This window comes from Mastigoproctus giganteus, chromosome 2 (assembly GCF_048544385.1).
Source record: "Mastigoproctus giganteus isolate SK-2022 chromosome 2, ASM4854438v1, whole genome shotgun sequence".
NCBI classification, from domain to species: domain Eukaryota; kingdom Metazoa; phylum Arthropoda; class Arachnida; order Uropygi; family Thelyphonidae; genus Mastigoproctus; species Mastigoproctus giganteus.
Genome location: NC_143576.1, coordinates 3,872,230 through 3,896,057, shown reverse-complemented (window position 1 = coordinate 3,896,057; position 23,828 = coordinate 3,872,230). Strand labels below are relative to the sequence as shown.

General features: G+C 35.6%; 1 protein-coding gene across 1 annotated transcript in view; it reads right to left on the bottom strand.

Annotated features, from left to right (window-relative positions):
- The window catches only part of Snap29 (Synaptosomal-associated protein 29kDa), a 31,590-nt gene extending 11,944 nt beyond the window's left edge, over nt 1-19,646 (bottom strand). The window contains exons 1-2 of the mRNA XM_090390338.1: nt 19,258-19,646; nt 9,093-9,194 (exon numbers count right to left, since the gene is read on the bottom strand). Of these exons, the coding sequence (XP_090246464.1) occupies nt 9,093-9,194; nt 19,258-19,527 (372 nt within the window). The 5' untranslated portion in view covers nt 19,528-19,646. The remainder of the gene's footprint in view (nt 1-9,092; nt 9,195-19,257) is intronic.
- Nucleotides 19,647-23,828: the final 4,182 nt, after the last annotated feature.

Here is a 23,828-nt window from a genome sequence, read left to right as displayed (position 1 = left end):
TCACCCGCCTATTTAGAAGCCATTTGTTTCAGAATAAAACAGAAAATTCTATTTGCAGTGGTGCTGAGAATGTTGTGATTGGACAGTGGAAAAAAGTCACGTGGTCAGCCAAATTATGATACACTTTGTTTGCACTTGGTAGGCAGAGAGTGCGGCAAGGACCTCACAAAGCAATGGACCCTGCTTGCCTTGTTAAGACAACCCAAGCAACTGGAGGTGCTATCATGGTATGGGGAATGTTTTGTTGGCACAGACTGAGTCTATTGATACCAGTGGAAAGTTGAATGTCATCTGGTGAGACCCTGAATTTTGTATCAGATCTACTGCACCCTGCAATGTCACACTTTTATCTTGAAAATGATGGCTACTTTATGGATGACAGTGCAACAGCACATCTTGCAGAATGGTTTGGAGAACATGACATGGATTTCCACCACCATCCTTGGCCCCACATTCACCTAATCTCAATCCTATTGAGATAGGATAAGCTGGAGAGAGCCATTTGGCAAAGAAGCACTCTTTCTTCAACTTTGTCCAAGCTATGCAACATTTTGCTAGCAGAATGGTTACAATTAGACCAAAACACACTAAAACATCTTTTAGAATCCATGCCACACTGCACACTTGCTGTTTTTCAAAACGAAGTGGTCCAATTTGATACTGAATGAAGGTTCATGTTTTTTTTTTGCCGCGTGTGGGTGTGTTGAATAGAATAAAAAAAAAATAGAAACAAGGCAAAAAAAATGGAAAAAAGAGGAGGTAGTCTAGTGCAGTCAAAGGCAGCAAATGCTAAACCTATGAAGCAAGGATAATAAAATGAAAAAAAAAAAAAAAAAAAAAGGGAAAAAGTGGGGGAGAGATAGATAGTAATAGAAGGTAAATACAATCCATTCCAGTTATTTGAGACACGTCGAGACTAGTATATTTTGGCCCGATTAAGCGGCTGCCCCAATTATCCGAAATTTCACGTAAATAGTTAAAAATACAATGTACCCCCTCTTTACAATTGGTTCACTGTACAATCAAATCACGTTACGACGAACTCAACATAGTAAAGTACCGTTCACTGTACGAAGTGCAGTTTGCACCAGTCATTGTGATCACGTTTGTGAATACAGTTTTTACGTTTGTCATATACTCTGGTATAGCAATTATCAATTTTATGTATATCTATATCTAGATATGTTGCAGCTGAAGTGCTATCTTTATTATACTTTCCAGTTGTAACTCCTGAGGCGCAATCTTTCTGAAAGTGGGGTTTATTTATTACAATAAGATTGTCAATGTAACAATATAATATTATGCTTTTATTTATATTTCTTTCATAATAGTGTAGGTAAAGATTTGCTACTATGCAATAACTGCATACCCCCCATAGCTATTCTTATATGCCTGCTTATATATGTTACTACCGTTAAAGATGTAGCAGTTAAATACACATATATTTATGATACAGTCCCAATAGTACTTGGTCACAAGGTAATATATTATAAAATTCATTATAATAGTAGTTAAAGACATATTTCAAGTTATGAGATATACTTGTAAATAGGTTTTTAAAGTCAAATGTGCTTATATTTTTGATGCTTTGAGTGTTATCATTTAAATGATCTATTACTGGTGTGTTGTTCATAATACTTTTTGATTCTCCTGTGTTACTATAGATGATATTGAGCAGAGATTCCAGTTTTTTGTGTGGTAACTTTGCATAACTATTTCTGCACGATGTAATGAATCTAAATCCTATGGGTGCTTTGTGGAATTTTGGTATCTAGTGTATATAAGGAAATTTAGTATTTGGGTTATTTAATTTTAATTTTTTGCACTTGGCCATTATTTTCTTCATGATAATACTGCTTTTAGAATTCTCAATATTATATGTGGTACTATTGTTAAGTTCACTCAGTAAAGTGGAGGTGTAGAATTTTTTGCATATAATACTATAATTATTGGCTGCTTTATCAATGGTGGTAATTATAAATTTAGATTATAAGTCTAGTAGCTGTCGCTTGATTAATCTTAAATCGAATACCCTGGCTGGTTTAATCCTTTTGTACATATGGCATATTTTTTAAAGCTTCATAAGTAAGTGAAATCCACATTTGGAAGGCCTCCAATGGTGTATTATACTTGTAAGCCATTTTTAAACTAAACTGTATCAAGTCATTTCTCGATTGCTTTTTAATTAGATTTAAACTATTTTTTGTACATGGTCCATAGGCTAACATTTTTCTTAATTCCATATGTGGAACTATTGCTAAATTACCTGATATAATATGCTTATGGTGTTCATCTAAAAATGCTTGATATTTGGAGAGATAACATAAGCATTCTGCTTCTTGATCACTTTTAACTAGATTATTAGCCACTTGCTTGTAATTGCAGATGGTTAATCCTATTGGCTTAGTGTAACTAAAACGTATACTGATACTAGGGCTTGCAATAGGCAGAGCAAAGTTAAATTGTTTGATAATTTGTTCAGTATAAATATTGTCCATAACTATGTTTATAAATCTGAAGTTAAGATATTCTTTGGTATTTAATGTTATATTACCCAATTTGAATTTAAACATATCTACTAATAAATTATTTAAATACTGATTATTATAGCTATAAGTGCTACTTAATTTTAAAAAGGCTCTTAGTATACTGTTCTTTAGACCAAAAACAATGTCGTGTATATGCTTAATATTTATAACTGAAATATCCCATGGTTTTAAAAGTTTTGCAAATTTACCTATTTTGCTGGCTGTACGTGTTTTTGTGTCCATTTTATTGACGGTATTCCTGACACATGTATCTTAACGTTGGTCTTTTTACCATTTGGAAAATTTTATAAACACATTGGTCTTGCTTGTTGTTGGTAAAACATTGTCCATTGAATATGCTGTATATAATTGAATATATTGAGACCATATGGATAGAGTGATTTATATTTTAGAATGTTGAGGTTTTTAAAACCCAATCTTTTAACAGTATTATTTTCTATAGCTAAAATAGTAATAGTTATATTTTTGAAACTGTGAACTTGAAAATGCTGCAATTCTATATCTTTTTTATTGTTGAAAGTGTTTATATGTGATCTATGCACGTTTATTCTTATGTGTAGCTGTCCACTAGTTTGTCCTATATATTTAGATTCACATTCATTACATTTAATTAGGTAAACTACCCCAAAAGTGTGGAAAAAAATGGATAATCTACATTTGATGTTTTATGCAAAGGGTGCATGACAGGACATGTTTGACAAACCTGTTTACCACATGAATTAAATTTTTAGAAAATTGTGATTTATATGTTGCTTTTGCTAAGTTGCTAGAAGCAATGGTCTACTTACAGAATTTCAATTACCTTTAATATCTGTAGTGTGACCTGCCTCAGAATTATTTGTATATGAGTGTCTCGTTATTAGTCTTTCTGAGAACTTAAAGCATTAAATGCTGTATGGCTAATAGTGTTGATTATCAGACCACCCAGAGCCTCGGTGGAATCCGCGGTACAAGTTATCCTACACGACCGACGTAGTATCTTATTATTATTTGTAGTATAATAGCTTATAATGTTATTATTAGCCAATTAATATAACCTAATAGAGTAAAACAGAACGAAGGCCAACTATAGGCTATTATTACTTTCTACTATTAGCCATAATAGACTAAATTTAGCGTCAGGCTGATATAATGGTGGTAACCAAAATTTAGCAATATAACAAAGAATTTATGGATTACGAACATTGAATTATATATATAGGCATTATATATAGGGATAAGAACAAAGAAATAAGAAATATATAGGTATCTCCTGGTAGACAAGTCATAACAGGCCGATCCTATGTGTTTTTAACTTGCAAGCATTAATGATAGTCTCATCAACGTCGCCTCTTACCTCAAACAGTATGGACTCTTGATCAACCCCAAAAAACAAAACTAATGGTGTTCTCTCTCAGACCAACCCCTACAATAATAGCCCCAACACTCAATGGAACTGTAATATCTGCCACTCCTACACATGTGGATTTGGGAATAGTACTTGACCCAAAACTCTGGTTTCATGCTCATGTAGACAAGCTCACTTCCAGAGCAGCCTCTCTCTCTCTCTCTCTCTAGCTAAACAACAACTAATTTATGTTAAGGGGGCCACGTGTAATTAAGAAATTCATTAGAACAGTAATCTATTCTCCACCCTTCAGCAATGCTGAAGTGTGGGCATCAGCAGCTACTACAACAGAGAAACCAATCCTCGCTGCAGAATTCTGGCTACTTAAATGAGCTAACTGGAAAGCTTGTCTCCCACCACAGGACAGAACTACAGCCTTAGCTACCTCACTGGGGATGCAGCGACTGCCTGATATCATTGAAATACAACGACTGATAGCTACAGTTAAAATGATCACAGGTCAGATCTCACGATATTGAGATCTGACCCGTGATCTCAATACCGTCCATTTGGAATTCGTGTTACTGGCAAATACCCAAGCCAGAACTTCGGTCAACCCCGATGCTCTGCTCGAGGAATCGGAGGCTTCATATCTCAGACCACTTCCTCCCAAACCAAATGCTACTGGAAGTACAGCACCTCAACGTTGACTTGCAGAGGTTTTGCAGCAATAAAACTTACAGGAAAGAAGTGTTAGCAGCTTGCTCCAATCCCAGAATCGAATAAGAACAAGTTCGTGCACCCTCCACACCATCTGCCAAGCTCTCCTGTGCCACGACAAAATTCGTTTGACAGAGAAGTGCCATTCATGTATATTATATATTTTTATTATAAATAAAATTGAAAATAAGATATTTTTATTGTATATTGTAAATATAACCGTACGATGTCACTTGTAAATATAGTTAATACTGTGTAATGTGAGGAAGTGTAATGACATGTTTACATGTTACATTTTTAATTTTACAATGTGCATTATCCATTATATATCCTGATGTGAGCATTATCTATTATCTATGTGCATTATCTATTCTGATGTGAGCCGTTGGCCGTGACGGGACAATTGCAACTTCACTTAAATCTATATATGTACATTGTATTCATTTAGTTGCAATAAAGATTCTCTCTCTCTAATATAATATAACATCCATATGATTAGTCAACTTTTAACCACTTTAAGGCCACCTTGGAAAAATAATAAACCAGACCCTGCCAAGATGGCCTTAAGGTGTTTAAAAGTTGATTAATCTACGGATGTTATATAATAATATAAAGTTGACTATCACTAATAATACATCTAATTCTTTAAATTTATTCAAACTATCCGCTTTCGCAACACTAGATATAAATTTGTTAAAACAATCTTTCCTTCCCAGTTGTTTCAGTCAATATCTAGAAAGTAAAGTTCTCCCACTATAAGACATTCCAATCTACTGCCCACTCTAATTGTCATTTGGTAGTAAGGTTAAGATCATGATCAAGTAATAACAGTTAAAAATTTGGAATTCTTTAAAGCATTATTCAATAAAAAGAACTATGGAAATTAAAAATGAATGAGATTTTTTGTAATTTTTGATAAATTAATTTGTTTATTGGAAGGTATAAGTGTGTGTGTGTGTGCACGCGCGTCACTTAGGCATGTTATCAAATCTAAATTCAATAGACTTGTTCTCAGTAGTCAACGTGTAGAAACATCTTTGAATTTTGTTTTTAAGACAACTGTAATGGACGAGAAAAAAGGAAAGATAAGCAAGGTTAGGATTATAATCATGCTTAAAGGTAGATTATAGCTATATTATTTGTTTTGCTATTTGGAAGTTTCTAAAAAGAAAAATGCTATAGAAAATGGCAAGTAGCAAAAAATACAGTTGTAATCTATGTTTAAGCATTATTATATCCCAACCTCAATTTATCTTTATTTCTTTTCTTTACATCATAGTTGTCTTGAAAATTAAATAAAAGACAATTCAAAACCTTGACTAACTGAAAATTGGCAAACTAATTTTAGATTTGGCAACATGCCCAAATAATATGTACATTTGCATATTCCAATAAACTAAAATTACATGCGTTAAAAAAAACCTTTTATTTCATTAATTTCCCATTTAGGACAATGTCATTTGCACACTGTAGCTGCGTGGTCAGAAGCGGGAGTACAGTAGCACACGCTCCTTGAGTAGACTGGATTCAAGCCCCTGACTGCTAAATATGGCTGATCTGCCAACCCGCACTGGACCAGCGGGCAGATTATGGTCCATTTTCCCCAACATGAATTGTTGAGGAGGCTTCCATCCTGCAGTGGGTTGATAATGGCTGCAGTTTACTCATTTGCACACCATTTAACAATACAGTACAGCTAGGCATCCATTCAAATGTTATAGTAGTTAAGTATTTATGCTTATGATATCTTCTCTTTCCAAAAGATTTTTTTTTTTTTTTTTTAATTATTTAATACCAATATAGCAAAAGATGATAACATGTCATGCCTTCCACGCAATCCAGCCAAATGACAAAAATACTATTGCATTAACAATGCAACATAGCTGGCACTGCCACATAATGGATTCAACCCTCACATCTCCAATCACAACATTCCGTTCCAGACCTTGGTTATCCTGAAATCTCTCAGGGTTACCTATCATATCTCTGTTCTGAATTATGACAGTCAGTGCTGCTGTTATAAATTAGCAAAGCCCCCCCCAGACCAAAAGTCACAAATAAGGTATCAAACAGTATGATCAGAATTAAAAGATGTATCCACAAAATGTTTCATGCAGCAGATATATTAAAACTGAAAGAATATGCTACTACTAAGAGTGTTTCTCACAAACATCAAATTTGAAATAACCCCTACATCAGTCTAGAATTAGTCACATCACACTAAGCATCAAGCAATTATCACACTCACTGTATAATAAATAATAAAAAAAGAATAGAAACATATCCTTGTAAACAAATAAATGCTTTAATTCAAAAACACATGGATACATACAAAATTGCATGCAAATTTTAAACCCAATCTGTTTGGGTACATTCAAGCTATAAATAAAAAATAACTAACATGCAAAACAACAACTGAAAATCATACCAAGAAGTAAGCATTTCTCAAACTATATTAGAAAATTTATATTCTCTCAACTGATATTCAGAAAATATCCATAATCTGACTATGTTTTCTTTTATTATTTATCTTATGAGCTACAATTAATTATGCTGTGAAGAATTCTTTCTTCTGTGCTGTATTTGCTCTTAAGACTGCAGAACTGACAATGCAGCTAAGGCAGTCTTTTTTCTTTTAAGAATCTTGTAAATTAATTTTTATGGCTTGTGCATACATTATTATCGCTAATAAATGACATTGTTTTGTTAATAATCGATTCATTTTCTGTTTAAGTAAATGATTAATTTCAGAAATTAATATTAAGCACAATAAAAGTTGTGCTTAGATACTGCTGTGTCTGGAAAGTACAACAATAAAAGAGACATACTGGATAGAATAAATGATTAGGGATACAGAAAGTTCACGAAAGGGAAGAGACAAGTAATCTCTTGAATTAATTTTAAAGTGCTTATTATTTGAATATTTATTTGCTGTTGAATTAGATCTTTTTTGAAGTTTATACTTGGATATATGATAATTAATCCAGCAGTAGTATGCCCAACATTTATAACATGAGTGATATCCCATGCCCTGACAAGCCCAAATTTTTACTTTAATATTTGAAAAAAGTACTTGGTTTTTTGAATTGTGCTTTTAGTGTATTAATGGTTAATCTTTAACCAGTAGATTGCAATGCTTATTAATTTCACTTTAAAATATTTTTAATAATAATTGAAAATTGTGTTTTTTGCCACTAAAAGTACTCATTAGTTTGAATGAAATAAAGTTTATTAATTATAAATAAGATATTTACAGAAAAATGTTAATAACATGAAATGAAAGATGTAATCTGCCAAATTTCAGTTTGTGGAAGGCATTAAATGCACAAACTTCGGAATTATTCATTTGGCATATTTCAATGAAAAATAATAATAAATTTCTGTTAATTTTGACTGTATATACGACTAATATTATAACTTGAAACAGTAATGCGAAATCATTTATATTCAAGGTTCTTACAATATTCATTAGATAAATTCTGTATGACAAACAAAAAAACAGATCACAAAAGATCACTTTGTGTGCCTATTTTTTTTTTTTTTAATCGCAGTCACTTTTTTTATTTTTCTTATGAATAGCCTTCTTCACATATTATCACCTGTGTTGATTACAGCTTCATTAATTTAGTCACACTGTTTATACTACAAGCTTTCATATGCTTCTCTTTTTCACTTTACTTAGGCCAAGAGTTGTTTTTTGTAACATTTCTTGACCTTTTTTTTTTTTGGAGAAAACACGTGTTATTAGCATGAACCAAACAAAACCAGCACTGCTGTCTTTTGTCCATGGGAATCACTTAGAAAAAGCAGAGGCTATACAAAGAAATTACAGGATGAGATGTGGTTCTTTTTCTTTAAACAATGGTTTGGTTGGTCACTTTTAGAAACTCATTGTTATCATAGACTAACCAGTGAAGTTCTGCTGCACACAGATTTTCACTGAATCTTGAAGTCTCTTCTGCCACACTGGACTACAACAGGTTTTCAATAACAGTGATATTGAAATATTCTATTTTGAATAGCAAATGTTGAAGCAGACATCTCCATGGATGAGCGGTCAGTCTGAAATCAAAGCAGCAACGGGTCATCCAACTATTGTTTGGTAATCCAACTAGAAAGCCTAGATTATTATCTCTAATTATTTTCTATCTCAGCCTGAACAGGAACTGAAGGTCTTAATGACAATTGAGAGGAAGAGGAAACTGCCATTCAAGATTTTTTTTTTTTTTGGAAATAAAAGGTGTAAAACACAATGTTTTAAAATTTTTAATTTTTTATTAAAACTTAAAACATACATACAATAAATACTGCAATCCATTAAGAAAAGATGAAATATTGGCATCGTTTAAGCAAAATTCAAAAAACCCAAAACATTTTCCAAAAATTAAAAGGAAAGTTCGGCACCTGTCAGGTGACACACCAACTAGTGATAAATTACTATGTATATCCATCATTACTATTTAAAAAATATAATAATCAATTTATCATTAGATTACCTTCATAGAGTTTATATGCTTCTGACTAATCCTCATAGAACTGTTAATTTCATCAATTTTCTGTTCTACATTTTTCAACTGCTCTCCTTGATGAACCAATTCCTACAGGATTATAAACAGTTAAAAATAAAGTCATATCTGAAGAAATTTATAATCAACTATTCGGTGACAAAATAATTTTATAAATACACTTTGTATTTTCAATTAAAATTAGTTTCAATTATTTAGAATTGTGGTACAATGTGTTTAAAAAATCCTAGTACATATTTACTCCTTTAGATCATAATATTCCATTGTAAAAATAAAAAAAATAAAAATGGTACTCAAATTTAGATTACTTTTTTTTTTTTTTTTTTTTTTGCTTCACTATCAACTAGTTAATGACAGAAAATGCTTATGACATCAAAAAATATAAAAATTTCTTGAAATTCTGAAATAATGGGAATTTAGCATTATTCAGAAATAAACCGATAAAGTTTTTCCATAACAAGAACAAAATAATGATTTCCACCCAGAAATCTATGATTTTTGTCATTAAGAACTGAGAAAACTAAAATTAGATGCATCAGTAAAAAACTCCATTCCTCATAACAAAAAAAAAAAATAAAATTCACTATTGCCTAGGAGCTTGTAAAACCAGTCAAAGTTAAAAACATATGTTCAGAGAGAAGGCAGAACGAGCTATTGACAAAATTCCTTTATCAAATTACACTGCATAACAATGCATAAAACCAATGGCATACAACGGAGAGGAGAATTTACTGTTGAGTGTGCATTTTAACAAATATTTCTCTTCACGGCAAGACAAATCTACCAATGCAAAGATTATGAATCACCTCTTGGCCTATGTACAGTACATGGAGATGTGATCAATGACTTTTTTGTTCTGCTATCGCCAAAAAATCCCCGACAGAGAAAAGATTTTTCTGATTAAGCATATACTTTTCAAGCTGTGATGTCTGGAAAAGTGCATTGGGATCAAAACTGACAGGCTGCTCAATGGCAGAAATTTCTGGTCCCATAGGGATAGCAGTTGTCAGGGAAGTGGGAATTATATTATTTTTATTAGCCATATGGTGCAAGGAAGCCTGAGGCTATATGCTGCACCAAGAAAAAAAAAAATTTTCTGAATTACCCAGAGAGAGAAGTAGAAGGGAATCACCAAGAAAGAGAAGAATGATGATATCCAGCTCAGAACCCTGGGTGCACCAAGCCCATAATCACCAGATGCAAGCCCTCGGGATTTATATATTGTAAAAAAAAATAGGTGGAATAAGACAGGATTTCTCAGATCAACGTACAAAAGGCAACAAGCTTAAACTGAAAACAGAGATGCAGGATAGATGTCTAAAAATTTTCTTTCAGCCAGAGGGGAGATCATTGAAACAAACTTCTATCTGGTGGTGTGAAAGTGGATAGTTTGAATAAATTTAAGAAAAAAATTAAACAGGGATGGATAGATGAGGTTAGTGATGTTTTTTTTTTTTTTTCTGATGATATATAAGTTCTGTTCCTTGCATCATTTTGCACTAATACTCAATAATAACAATAACCAATAATAGTAATTCCAGATAATCAAACTTGACTTTAGATTCAAAAACCTTTGAGCCTAAAGTCAAGTACAGGCTGTGGGGCAGATTGCACATATCCAGTTATTTTAAAATAAGTGGTGAGGGATTGCATTAAACCTTAAATGTTGAGAGCCTTATCAATTAATTTGGCCCTGGAGAGATTGTGCAAGGCTCATGGGATAGAATTTTTCTCAGTGTGGTTTGTGCTTGTAAACAGGAGAGACTTGTTTTTAAAGCAATGGGATACACTTTAATGATGTTACTGAAGCAGTGTTAGGTGGATCATAAAACTTATACTTGGGGGTTGGGCATATTAACTAGAGCCACAGGCAGAGGAGAAAGTGATTCTCGCATTGCTTCAAATGTAACATACCGCAGCCTGGAAAGCAAGTTGGTCGGCAATTTCAAGCCCTATGGTGGGTCATCAGGGAACAAGAAAATAAATGGGCTATGTTAGGGTAACTAAGAGCAAGAACAGGCGCTTTTATATATATATATATATATATATGCACACACTAATGCCTGAAGCACAATAAATAAATTTGAGGTACTGATTAAGTCATCAAATGCAAACATTGTAGGGATATCAGACACAAGGTGTCACTCAGACATAAGGAATTATTATTATTATTAGCCATATGGTGCCAGGAAGCCTAAGGCTTATGCTGCACCGGCCAAAAAAAATTTCCGAGTTACCCTGAGAGAGAAAGATATATAGAAAGGAATTGCCAAGAAAGAGAAGAATGGTGATATCCAGCTCAGGACCCTGGGTGTGCCACGCCCATACTCATCAGATGTGAGCATCTGGATGGAGAGTACAATGTATACAGAAAGGACAGGAAGGGGGAAGGAGAAGATTTAATATGCTCTTAGTTAAAAAGCATTAAATCTAAGACAGTGTATCTTAGATTTGTGCCAGTCGACATGTGCCATAAGCACTGGAATAATGAAAATAAGTGTATTATAGGCCTAATTACTGTGATGAGTATAACAAACAACTGTACAGAGAAACAGTGGGTAAGTCAGCAAATCAGAATGTCTTATTATGGGGAATTTTAACTTTCCAGACACTGACTGGAACCTGTGGTCACTCACACAGTAGCAGAACTTTTGATTCACTGGATGAATGTTTTTATATCAGCATGTTAGAGAGGAAACATGAAAAACCAATATTCTTGATCCCATTATCAGCAGTGACTCTTCATACATTAAGTATCGGTGATCACAGTGTATCGATATAACTACTGATATCAATACAATGTTAATCAATCACTGCCAAGAGCAAAGGGAAGGGATTTAGCTTTTGTAAAGGTAACTACAATGGTCTCAGACAAATTTTAAATACTTTTCAGTGGGGCTAACTGATGTTACCAACTGCAAATTCTACATAGGAGGCCATTAAGGGAATTAATCATGCAAGCTGCTAAGCTTTTTATATCAACAAAGAGATACTGCTCAAGGTTTAGGCATAAATGTATGTCAGATGACATACAACTGATGAGACTACTGCAGAGAAGAAAAATGTATGGGACAATTATAAATTATCAGTTGATTGATTTCTATTTTACTGGCACAAAAGCAAGTGAGGCTATAATGCACCATGACATGCCATAAAAAGCACAAAAGGATAAAAGAAGATAGGTTTTTTGCAACCTCTCAGCAAAGTTCCCACATCAAAAAGCATATACAAATATAAAGCAGTAAAAAGCAATATACAGACTAAAAATAAATGCTCAATATTATATATATTTATAAAAATTATAACAATAAAAACACTGACCCCATATAATAATGGGAAAAAGGCGAGGACAAAAAAAAAAATAAAATTAAATTAAAATTAATAACTTGTAAATATTTAAAAACATCTGACACTGGTCATTGTCTGATAAAATCTGACTGTGCATAAGGCCCAACCAGATGGATAAAAGTGGTAACAATATGTTTCAAGCATGGGTAAAATTAGCACAGTCAATTAAAACATGTTTTATAGTTGAAATAGTATCACAATACCTGCACATTACAGGGTCATCACACACTAGCAGGAAAGAGCAAATAAGATGACTATGTCCTATGCAGAGCTGGGCAAGAACATCACTGCTACAATTCCTGCACAGACTAGACTGCCATGGTTCAATTACAGGCCCTATCTGACAATTTATTTGTTGTCTATCTATTCCATGAATTCTGCTTTTGTGAGTACATCTTGTTGTGTATTATTAGCTTGTAGTCTGCATAGGGGACTAGTACACAATGATTATTAATAAGACTTGCTGATTTGGCAGTGGTATCAGCCAAATATTTTTCCTAATCCTGATGTGGCTACGAATACAGCCGAAATGGATATCACATTTGCAGAGAGAGAGATTTGTTTGTTTGTTTGTTTGTGTTTTATTGGCGCATCAGCAGCTGAGGCTATAATGCGCCAAGAAGAACAGAGAGAGAGAGAGAGAGAGAGAGAGAGAGAGAGAGAGAGAGAGAGAATCTTCTACTGAACTTGAGACAGGACTGGATATGAGTTATACCTCACCGATGATAAAGCCTGTAAGATGCTCAGTGAATCAGAATATATATATAGTGAACCATTGGTACTGGCAAGTACTGGTGTGATCCAAGGCTAGCTCTACAGCATGAAGCTCTGCAGCAAAAATACTACATTCAGGGAGAATTTGCTAGATTATAGTATTGTTTGGAAAGAGTAGCAGATCCTACATGATTCCAACTTCGTGCTCAGTGTTCTCCCCAGGACCTATCAAATGGGTGCACCGCCCAGTGAATTTAACTGATCGCCCGGCTAAAATTTAAGCAATTCTCGTGGTACTGTATGGTACTGCTCACTGATCTCGATCAATATTAATTCGAACATACTATGCAATCGAGGTCAATGTGACAGGAGCATATAATGATAAATTATGCAATTAATTTTTGTTCTGGATCGCTTAAGTCATGTTTATAAATAACAGAAAATTTTATAACATTGCAAAGTATTACACTTCCCTATCCAATGCCACCCGGCTGGCAAAATTTTCTGGGGAGAACGCCGATGCTGTCTGTGTAAACTGGCAAGAAGTCAATGTTCATCTTGGTGTGCTGACTAGCGCTGCAGGTATTAGACTTTACTCGGTTCTTAAAGGAAAAGTTGCATGCTGGAATGCAGGCATGCCATTGTGAAAGAAGTTTACGTTGATTGCACAACTTTGTCTACAATGATATTAAGCTCTCTGAGTAACTCTTAAACATGAATACCGAATGGACACTTGGTAGTGTGACGAGCATTGTACAAATTTTCCCATTATGACTTAAAAACGGATGTCAATGTAGGATGGTCTGGAAGGAATTTCAGTTTTATAGCATACTTTAGTGACAACTGCTTACGTCAAAGCAATAATAATGGTTCATTTGCTTCAATGTATAGGCTGTGGACAGAAGATGTTTGAAACGCTCACGCAGCAATACAGATAGACTGATGATGGATAAGGTCAGCCATTGAAGTACAGTCAACACCCATATAACACGGTACTTCTACAACATGATCGATAAACTGCGGCAATCCTCACAAAACATAGTACTTCTACAACAAGGTTTTGCTCTAACATGGTTTGAGAATTGCTGAAAATCTCGCATAACACAGTATTTTTGAGCTTTTGTGCTGGGAAAACCCTGCTATTATGCTAGATGTAATTTTTAACATTTCCATTCCTTTTTGTGAATCCCTGCCGTTGACTCATTAGTTGTTATCACCGTCGTGATATTTTTCTAAAGCACATTTCTGGAGGTCACTACCATAAAACAATAAAAACAATTTGCAGTTTCCGGTTTATTGGTCTTTTCTGTTAGTGTAAAAAAAAAAAGGTAAAGTGCAGCCATTATCAACCCACTGCAGGATGGAAGCCTCCTCAACAATTCATGCAGGGAAATGGTCTAATCACACTGGTCCAGTGCGGGTTGGTAGATCGACCGTATTCAGCAGTCAGGGACTTGAACCCCGGTCTACTCAAAGAGCGTGTGCTAGTGCACTCCCGCTCCTGACCACTCTGCTATGGAGGCCATATTGCTCGGGGGATATGCGGTGGTCATTTCCTGACCTTTCTGCATCCTCCGTATTTGGTGGTCACAGGCTCGAACCCTGGTCTAATCAAGAAGCGTGTGCTACGCTGTGCCACTCCTGCCAACCTGGCTACGGAGGTGCCACCCCCTTCCATGAAATATCCAATCATAAAAAACAAATAAATTTTCAGAAACTCATTACTCTGTATCATATTTGTTGCAACTTGTGCATGCTGTGTTTTTTTTTTTTTTTTTTACGTGAACCCCAAACACGAGAGGTATTAGAACCTATAGTACTTAGTACCGTGCTTGAGTTTGAGGTTAAGAAGACGAAAGAAGATATTTGTTGACATTGAACTTGAACTTCTGTAGATTGTAATTTTCAGGAAATACGTATGAAGGAAGGTTGTTCCAGAAAACGGCAGTTGAATGAATAAATGAGGAAGATGAAAAGTTGGTTCTGTGGGTTGGAAGTTGGACAGTAAATGGATGTTGGCTGGTGGCGGCACGTGTTCGGACTGTTTTGAAAGAGAGAGCGGGAATTATAGAAGCCAATTCAGAAGAACAGTGCCCATGGAAGTATCTGTAGAAGAGGCATGCAGCAGAAACAGTGCGTCTATGAGAAAGCAAGTGGAGAGACTCTGTTAGAGATGAATCATTAATTAACCTAACTGCCCTCTTCTGAATGGAATCAAGAAGCCTCAGAGAGGTTTTGGGGGCACCACCCCAGATGTGGGAACAATATTCCATGGCAGGGCGGATTTGCGATTTATACAGAGTGAGCAGCTGTTTGGAAGAAAAGTAATGCTGAGAGCGAAAGAGAAAACCAAGTTTTTTAGATGCAGAGAAAGCAATATTTGTAATGTGCTTGTGCCAAGAGACATTAGAAGTCAGCGTAATCCCCAAAAGAGATATCATTTTTCCTAGAAATCGGAGTGTCACTAAAGATAAGCATAGGAAAAGAAGAATCTTTTTGTGAAATATAAGACAAGACTGAGTTTTAGAAGGGTTGAAATCAACTAAGTTGTCTTTGCCCCACTGGAGAATTACCTGAAGATCGGCATTTAAGGAATTGGCAGCAGATTTTCGAGAACTTGAAGCTGATTGAGCAGGACAAGGTTTCTCAAAATGGAAAGTTGAATGCAATGTGCTATCATCGGCAAAACTATGGATAGGATTTCCAGTCAATGGAAGAAGGTCATTGATATACAAGAGGAAAAGAGTGGGGGAAAGAACTGAACCTTGGGGGACACCGGCATTAGTGGAGAAGATAGAAGACAGAAAGCCATCTACCATCACCCTCAGTGAGCGATCAGAGAGAAAACTGGATAACCAATTACTAAAAACAGTTGGCAAACCATAAGATGGAAGCTTGTTTAGAAGACCTTTATGCCAAACACGATCAAAAGCCTTGGAGATGTCAAGAGCAACTACGTGTGTTTCACCGAACCTTTCCATTGAATTAGTCCATAAATGGGTAACATAAGCCAGAATATCTCCAGTGGATCGACACTGACAGAATCCATACTGGTGATCATTGATCGGACGGAAGGTTTCTAGGTAGTTTAAGAGTTGGCGGTTAATTGATTTCTCCATTACTTTAGAAAGAGTAGAAGTAATTGCAATGGGACGATAATTGGATGGGAGGGATTTGTCACCCTTTTTAGGAACTGGCTGGATATGAGGAAATTTCCAAGCAGAAGGAAAAACATCTTTGGAATAAGAAAGTGAAAAAAGGTGGCAAAGAATAGGAGTAAGTTCAGGAGCACAGGTTTTGAGAACAAGTGGAGAAATACCATCAGGACCTGGAGCTTTCTTAGCATCAAGATTCATCAAAATCCTTCTGATATCCTTTTGACAGAAGACCACAGGAGGCATTGAATGGAGCGTGTTGGGAATGGTGGGAGGTGTTTTACCAAGATCATTAATACATGAGCTGGAAGAAAAATGGGATGCTAGCAGGTCAGCTTTATCCTTGGCTGAAGTGCAACAGAACCATCTGGTTTGGACAGAGGTGGGAGCAAAGATGGGCAAAAGTTGCGGCCAATAGCTTTGGCAAGAGACCAGAATGCACAGCTACCATTAGGGCAAGAAGCAAGTTTTCTACTCTTAGCCTGTTCAAACTCTAGTTTGGACTGATTAATAACTGCTTTACAACTGTTGCGAGCTTTGGTGTAGGCAGAAAATGAAACTGAAGAATGAAACAAGCCAATTACGATATGCAACATTCTTCTCTTGGACAGCCTTAGCACATTTATTGGAAAACCAAGGTTTAGATAAAGGACGAAATTTTAAAGTGGAGTGTAGGATAAGGGATTCCATTCCTGCAAGAATAATTTCACTGACACGATCTGAGCAAACGTTGACATCAGAAGTTTTGAAACAGTAATCCGACCAAGGAAAAGAAATCTCGCAGGTCATCCCATTTTGCATTCTTGTAATGCCAAACAATGCCAAACTCTACCTGCCGGAGAGTAGATCATTTGATTCTAAATACTAGACAAGACAAGTATTGACCATTATCTCCCAAGTTTTGCACAAGCAGCTAGTCAGAGTAATAGGACAATAATCACAGCAATTTTAGATTCCTTTCCTGAAAAGAAAAGAACAGTTTCCTTGCATCAGGCATCTGGAAACTGCTCTTCAATAGATTCTCTTATAGAGAAGGAGCATATGAGCCACAGATTTTAATGAAATGTGCTTAATCATTTCATAATGTATGCCATCTGGTTTTTGCCATTTGCCTTAGAGAACGCTAAAACATTTGCTCTTGCAGAGTGAACAGCCTATTGCAGGGATAAAGGCCATTTGAGGACAAATTGAATAGGTATTCTGCATCTACATTTACACATTAAAAATTCTTTAGGGAAGGGATTCCAGAAGTTTATAAAACTCTGAGAGAGAGCTAAAAGATTTTTAGCATTAGTACAGGCATATGATGCAAGAAAGCAAGCTTATACAGCATCAGCCAAAAAAAAAACCCTTCCCATTTCACCCATTCATTCGCACTAAAAGTTTGTCCAGTTCTTCCTTGAATTTATTTAAGCTATCAACTTCCAGCAAACAACTACCCGCTGGCTAAAGGCAAATTTCCACACATCTATTCTACAACTGTCTTTCCTTAATTTGAATTTATATCCCCTCAGGTGACTAACATGGGCAAGAGGAAGAATCCATCAGCATTGAGCCTGCTAAAACCATTCAAGGCCTTATACACATGAATCAGATCATCTCACAGGTACCTAGTCTCCAGATGCTGCAATTTGCAGAACTTAAGCCTTTCTTCATGAGCACCCCTTTGTTCCCCTCACCAGTTTTGTTGCCCTTCTCTGTACTCGTTCTAGCAACTCTACATCCTTCCTAAAATGAGGCTTCCGGACCTGTACACAGTACTCAAGGTGTGGCTTGACTATTGCCTTATACAAGAGGATAATGGCCTCCTTATCCCTGCTTGCAAAATTCCTGTATATCATTGACACGCCCCCACAACCTACTCTGGCAGCCTGCCTGCACTGCTCAAAAAACTTCATGTCTGACTGCACAATTACTCCCCAGGTCTTTTTCATTCTCTACCACCCTGAGTGTAGTATCTCACAGTTGGTACTGTTTCTCTGGGGTTACTTCTACCCATATGCACTACTTTGCATTTGTTAATGTTAAACTTCAGTTGGCACTTTCTAGATCGTGTTGCAGTAGAATACTGTCATTAACGAGCCTGCCAACATTTGTATCATCTGCAAACTTGAACATTAAGTCTGATATACCTTCATCAATAAAATTTTGTAATAAATGAGAGGAAAGTAGAAGAGAAATTGTTGAAGCTAAACACAGAAAAGAGGGTTATTAACCCTCAGCCATAATTATGAGAGCATCCTTGGATTCAGGGGAGGTCCCTGTGGACTGGAGATGTGCAAATGTATTCCCAATTTCAAAAGGTGACATGAGACAATTTGCAATTGTCCTGTTCTAGGAAAAATAACACGGTCACTGGTTAAAAAAGTAATGCAAAACCATAAGACAGGAGTGCAGTGATACTTCATCACAACATGGGTTTGTTAAGGGGCAATCTTGTCTGACCAATTTGATTGGATACTATGATTCAGTAAAAAAGGAACTGATGGAAAAAATACTTTTGATATAGTATACTTGGATTTCAGGAAAGATTTTGACATTAATAATTACAGACCTGTTAATTTGCTGTACAAATTAGAGCATTATGGACAACTTACTGCCATGGATAAAAGTCAAGTAGAAGAAGATGGAGTGGTTATCAATGAACAATATTTTTCTTGGACTATTAGAGTGGATGGATAGGTGATGTAAAAAAAATTTTTTTTTTTTTGTAAACGCTTGCTTTCTTGCATCATTTGTCACTACTAATACTAAGGCATATTTAACTCCCACTAGCATCAGTGTACATGCAATTACAAAAGTTATAAAACTGAGGGTGGGGTCTACCTGTATGTCCCCCTTACTTTCAACCATGAACCAAAAGTGATATTATGCATATATCAAATTATGCAAATAATTTGATTATAATGAATATTTACTTCAGCTGTTGAAATCCCAACTTGCTCTGATTCATGCAAAAGTCCAAGAGAAGTACGTGTACTCTGAAGTGTTCTTTCTTCTATACGTTGTCGTTCTTGTAGTAATTGAGCTTGCCTACTCTCCCATTCATCATTAATTTGATTACTGGTGGCGTTACTTAACATATATCCACTACTTCCTTGTTTGGGATGACTTAAAAAAGTAAAGTCATCTACTTCTTCCTCTTCTAACAAAGTCGGATCATTTGCTGAACCTCTAGGGTATGCCATTTTTGGTAAAATCACTATAATTAAATTAAATTCCGCGATAACAACAAATACAGCTGGATAAGACAGATTTTAACATAGCTCGACAACCATTTTACAGATATTAAAGCAAGCAATCTTCAAAAAAAGGAATGCGAACAAAAGTTACCAATTCCGTTAACACAGAAAATTAAAAAAAAAGTTAATACTTAGTTCACAAAAGTTAATACTTAGTTAAACACCGTTCATCAATAAAAATTAACACCACTAAAAAAAGTGACAATTCGAACACTACTTAACTTCCTCACGATCACAGAGTAGCGTAGAAAGATATACTCTGAGCTCACGATAGCAACAGCTGCAAAAGTATGATAATGCGCATCGCAGATACGCATCGACAGTACAGCAGTTGCCAACTCGTTTCAGATATTATCCCTATTTCAAACAAAATGTCCGACACGCATCCAAAGATATTAAAAATTTATAGAATACTGTACTGCATTAATTTCACATGTAATTACAACATATGAGACTCCTTCGTGGCAGTGAACTAAAATGTTTGTACAATTTTGAACGAAAATCTATTAAGATAACCAGCAAATTTTTTTTTTTTTTTTTTTTGGCTGATGCTGCATAAGCTTGCTTTCTTGCATCAAATGCCTCTACTAATGCTAATTAAAATAATTTTACGAATGAATATCGTAAAAAACATTAACATTAGCAAAGAACATTAACATATATAATATCGGCAGACGACAAGCATCCATATCTTAATATCAGTGCTGTGCACTGTTCTAAACTGGGTATTCGCAGTATTAGTAGGGTTAGAGCATCGGCAGCTAAGGCCATATTACTCCATGTATACTGTCCGTAAATTGAGTGTGTTGATTTTCTGTTTTTCTGGACGAAAAACGCGAGTTTCCGGGAGGAAAAAAACATACTACCATTGCTTGAGACCGACTGACTCAACCACGTTGTGAAAAATGCCCATAAAAGTTATTCACGTCACCGAAGGAAATCAAACCCAGGGCTTTTACACCCGGTGTGGCGAGGACGGCGATCCTACCGCCTGTGCTACTCACGAGGGTGGGTATTGGTTCACTAATTCAAAAAAGGGCCGAACTTATAAACAGGTGCTTGAGGCTCGGGCCTCACCATAGAGGGGGGGGGAGGGGGCTCGCATGGCCTCTGTAATCTAATTTTTAAAGCGCATCGACAGTATCTCTGTATTGCAACGTTTGTGCTTAAACAGATCAGTAAAAATAATTGAGGTTTTTTTCTGATTATATTTATACATGCAAGTTTTTACTTTTTGGACTCTGGACCTCGGGTATCCTTAAAGGGGGGCTTCGTAAGTGCTTAGCGCCCCGGTCCCCGAGAAGTGTAAGTACAGTCCTGAATTCAAAACACAGATTATTAAAAAAATTTCGATATCAATTCAATCGGCTAATGAGGGGGAACCTTGAGGTTCGCCACAACAACACATGAATGAGTGAATATCAATTTAATATAATTGGTACTGTTAAAGCCTATGTGGGTGTATAACCCACATAGACTTTAAGAGTATCAATAACCTTCGATGGAGAGGGGAGAAATACAAATTTTAACATATGGAGAGAACCAGCAGCTGGGTAATAATGGTCGAGATGCAGGTTTGTGCAACCACTATTAAGTTTTTTAATCAAATGAAGTAGATACAGTTTTTATTTTTTTATTTTATTTTATTTTTAATTGTAGCCAGTTTTTCTTAATCTAATAAATTTGGAATATTATACATTCCCTGTATCAGAACACTATGCTCAAGAGAGATAATACAGCTTATTAAAAGCAGTTTGAAAAAAAAAAATAATAATAATGAGGGCTCCCAGAGCATGATCAAATCCAAAATTAATAGATGTTCAGAACATTAAAAGACATGAAGTTCGACAAGCACAGGAAATAAGAAGCGCACATGGTATCATATCTATGATTTATTCTTCCATTTTGTAATAAATGGCAGAATAAATTCCCGTCGCTGGAGCCATTGTGTACTTGTTTCTTGCAGAGCTAGAGGAGAGTGATTATTGTGATTCAGAAGGTATCAGAGTTGCGTTCCTTTCTTCTCTTTGTGTAGAGGCTGGTAGACAGTGTCGCTGCTCATACTTCCAAGCGGTCCGGGACGGGCAGGTAGGGGAGAACCCCTTACCTCCCTAAATTGAACTAGTGAGAAAGAAAGTCAAAAGTAATAGTTGTTGCAACAAACAATGAGAAACATCTTATCAGTGAGGATATAAAGGAAGATTTGTTAAAAGTTGTTACACCTACTTTGTCGAACTTGAAAGTAAAAAGGTATACGAACTATTAGAAACAAGAAAGTCATAATGGGGGTGCATCGCGATTCAGAGGTTGAATCAATTAAGAAATATCCCAAGTTAAAACAGTTAGGAATGAAGGTTGAAAGCCTAGGAAGTCGAGGCCGAAGATACTGGGGTATGATGCGAATCAAGGTGTTACAAAGGAAGAATTTAATGAAAAACTGTGGTTAAAGAACTTAAAGACTTATGGTTGCCCGAGGCATGACGTTGACATATGTTTCAATATAGTTGCAATAAATAAATCTAAGGCTAACAGTCTGTATAATTGAATAATCGAAGTTCCGCCTCATATACGTGAGATTATTTTGAAATCTAATACAATTTATTTTGGTTGGTCTTCTTACCGTGTAAGGGACGGCATCACTCGCACGCAGTGCTACAAATTCATGGCCTTTAGGTATATTGTAAAATATTACAGGGGTATTATTTTACAATGACCACAATGATACACATTGTGACGCGTAAATTGCACAAAAAAGTTTGCCCTCTGAGCATACTGCAGTAGATAAAAAATGTCCAGTGTATTTACGAGCTCAAGATCTAAAAAAACGGAGAACAGATTATGGACAGTCATAATCAAGTTTCTAAACTAAAGATCATACAGTTGAATGCACAGAGAGTGAAGGTAGTTCCACCTCAGGTAGTGAAAATTGCTGAAGAAAAGTCTTTAGATGTGATATTATTACAGGAATCATATTCTTTTCAAGGAAAAGTTAGAGGGTATCCAGGTTTATACCGGGTCCTTCAATGTATTGAGGAGCCTTACACGGCAATAATAAAAAGAAATTCAAAATTAGTTGTTACAATAATAAATGAATCGTCTTTTTAATATGGAACATGTTGTGAGGTAATCTGTCAGATGGGATCGATGTACCTGGTTACCCTCTATTGCAAATTTAAAGATTATATGGAACCTTACATTGAGTATTTGGAAAAGGTGGTAAGAGTTCTTGGTTCACATTTGATTATTGTTGCTATGGATTCAAATTCAGGTTGAACTCTCTAGGGCGGAGAGGAATCTGATGATAGAGGAGTACTTGTTGAAAATTTTCTCTCTGCTTCGGCGTGGGGGGGTTACAAATGATCCTACTCAGTTGGCAACGTATTCTTCTCTTCATAGAGAATCCTTTATTGATATAACTATTGGACCATATTCGACTATGAGAGGAATTTTAAATTGGAAAGTATGATGCCTCGACATGGCATGTGGACCACAAGTGCATCACCTTTGAGTATGCAGTTGTGGGGCAGTGGTTGGAAACGACTAGATTTAGCATGTCTAAAATTAATTGGGATAGTTTTGATCTGTTTATAAATCAAAATATAAATTCTGTAAATGATATCTGTGCAGAAAGTTATGCTAATAGTTTTACTTTGTTATTGTATAATGCCTGTAAAAACTCTACAGTTAAGAAGAAAATTAATGTGAAAACAGTTCCCTGGTGGACTAGTGGTTTGACCGAAATGAAGAATAATGTAAGAAGGTTGAGGAAGAGGTTTCAAAGACTTAGAAGAAATCGTTTAAACCATGGGTTCTCAACCTGTAAATACCTATCGCCCACTTTTGTATCCTTGTTGATGGTAAAATTTCCTTGCTGCACACAGGTGCCGCAGTAACTCAATTTAGCACAAGTGCAAAGTAATTTTTAGAGGGGGGGGGGGTTGTAAAAAATATGTACTTAAATTTATCTTTTTATTTATGCTTTATGTATGTTTATACATAGATAATTTAAATTTAATGAATTTCTGCATCTCCATCGGTACAGAGCCTGCTAGTGCGAAAGCGGCTTAAATTGAAGTTGTTAGCAATGTATGGAGGTTTGTTTGTTTGTTTTGATTTTATTGGCGCATTAGCTACTAAGGCTATAATGCGCCTCAATGTATGGAGGAAGAACAAAATTTGTAACAACGGACAAAAACCCCCACCGCTCACCATGAAAGCTTGAATCGCCCACTAGTGGGCGGTAGGGA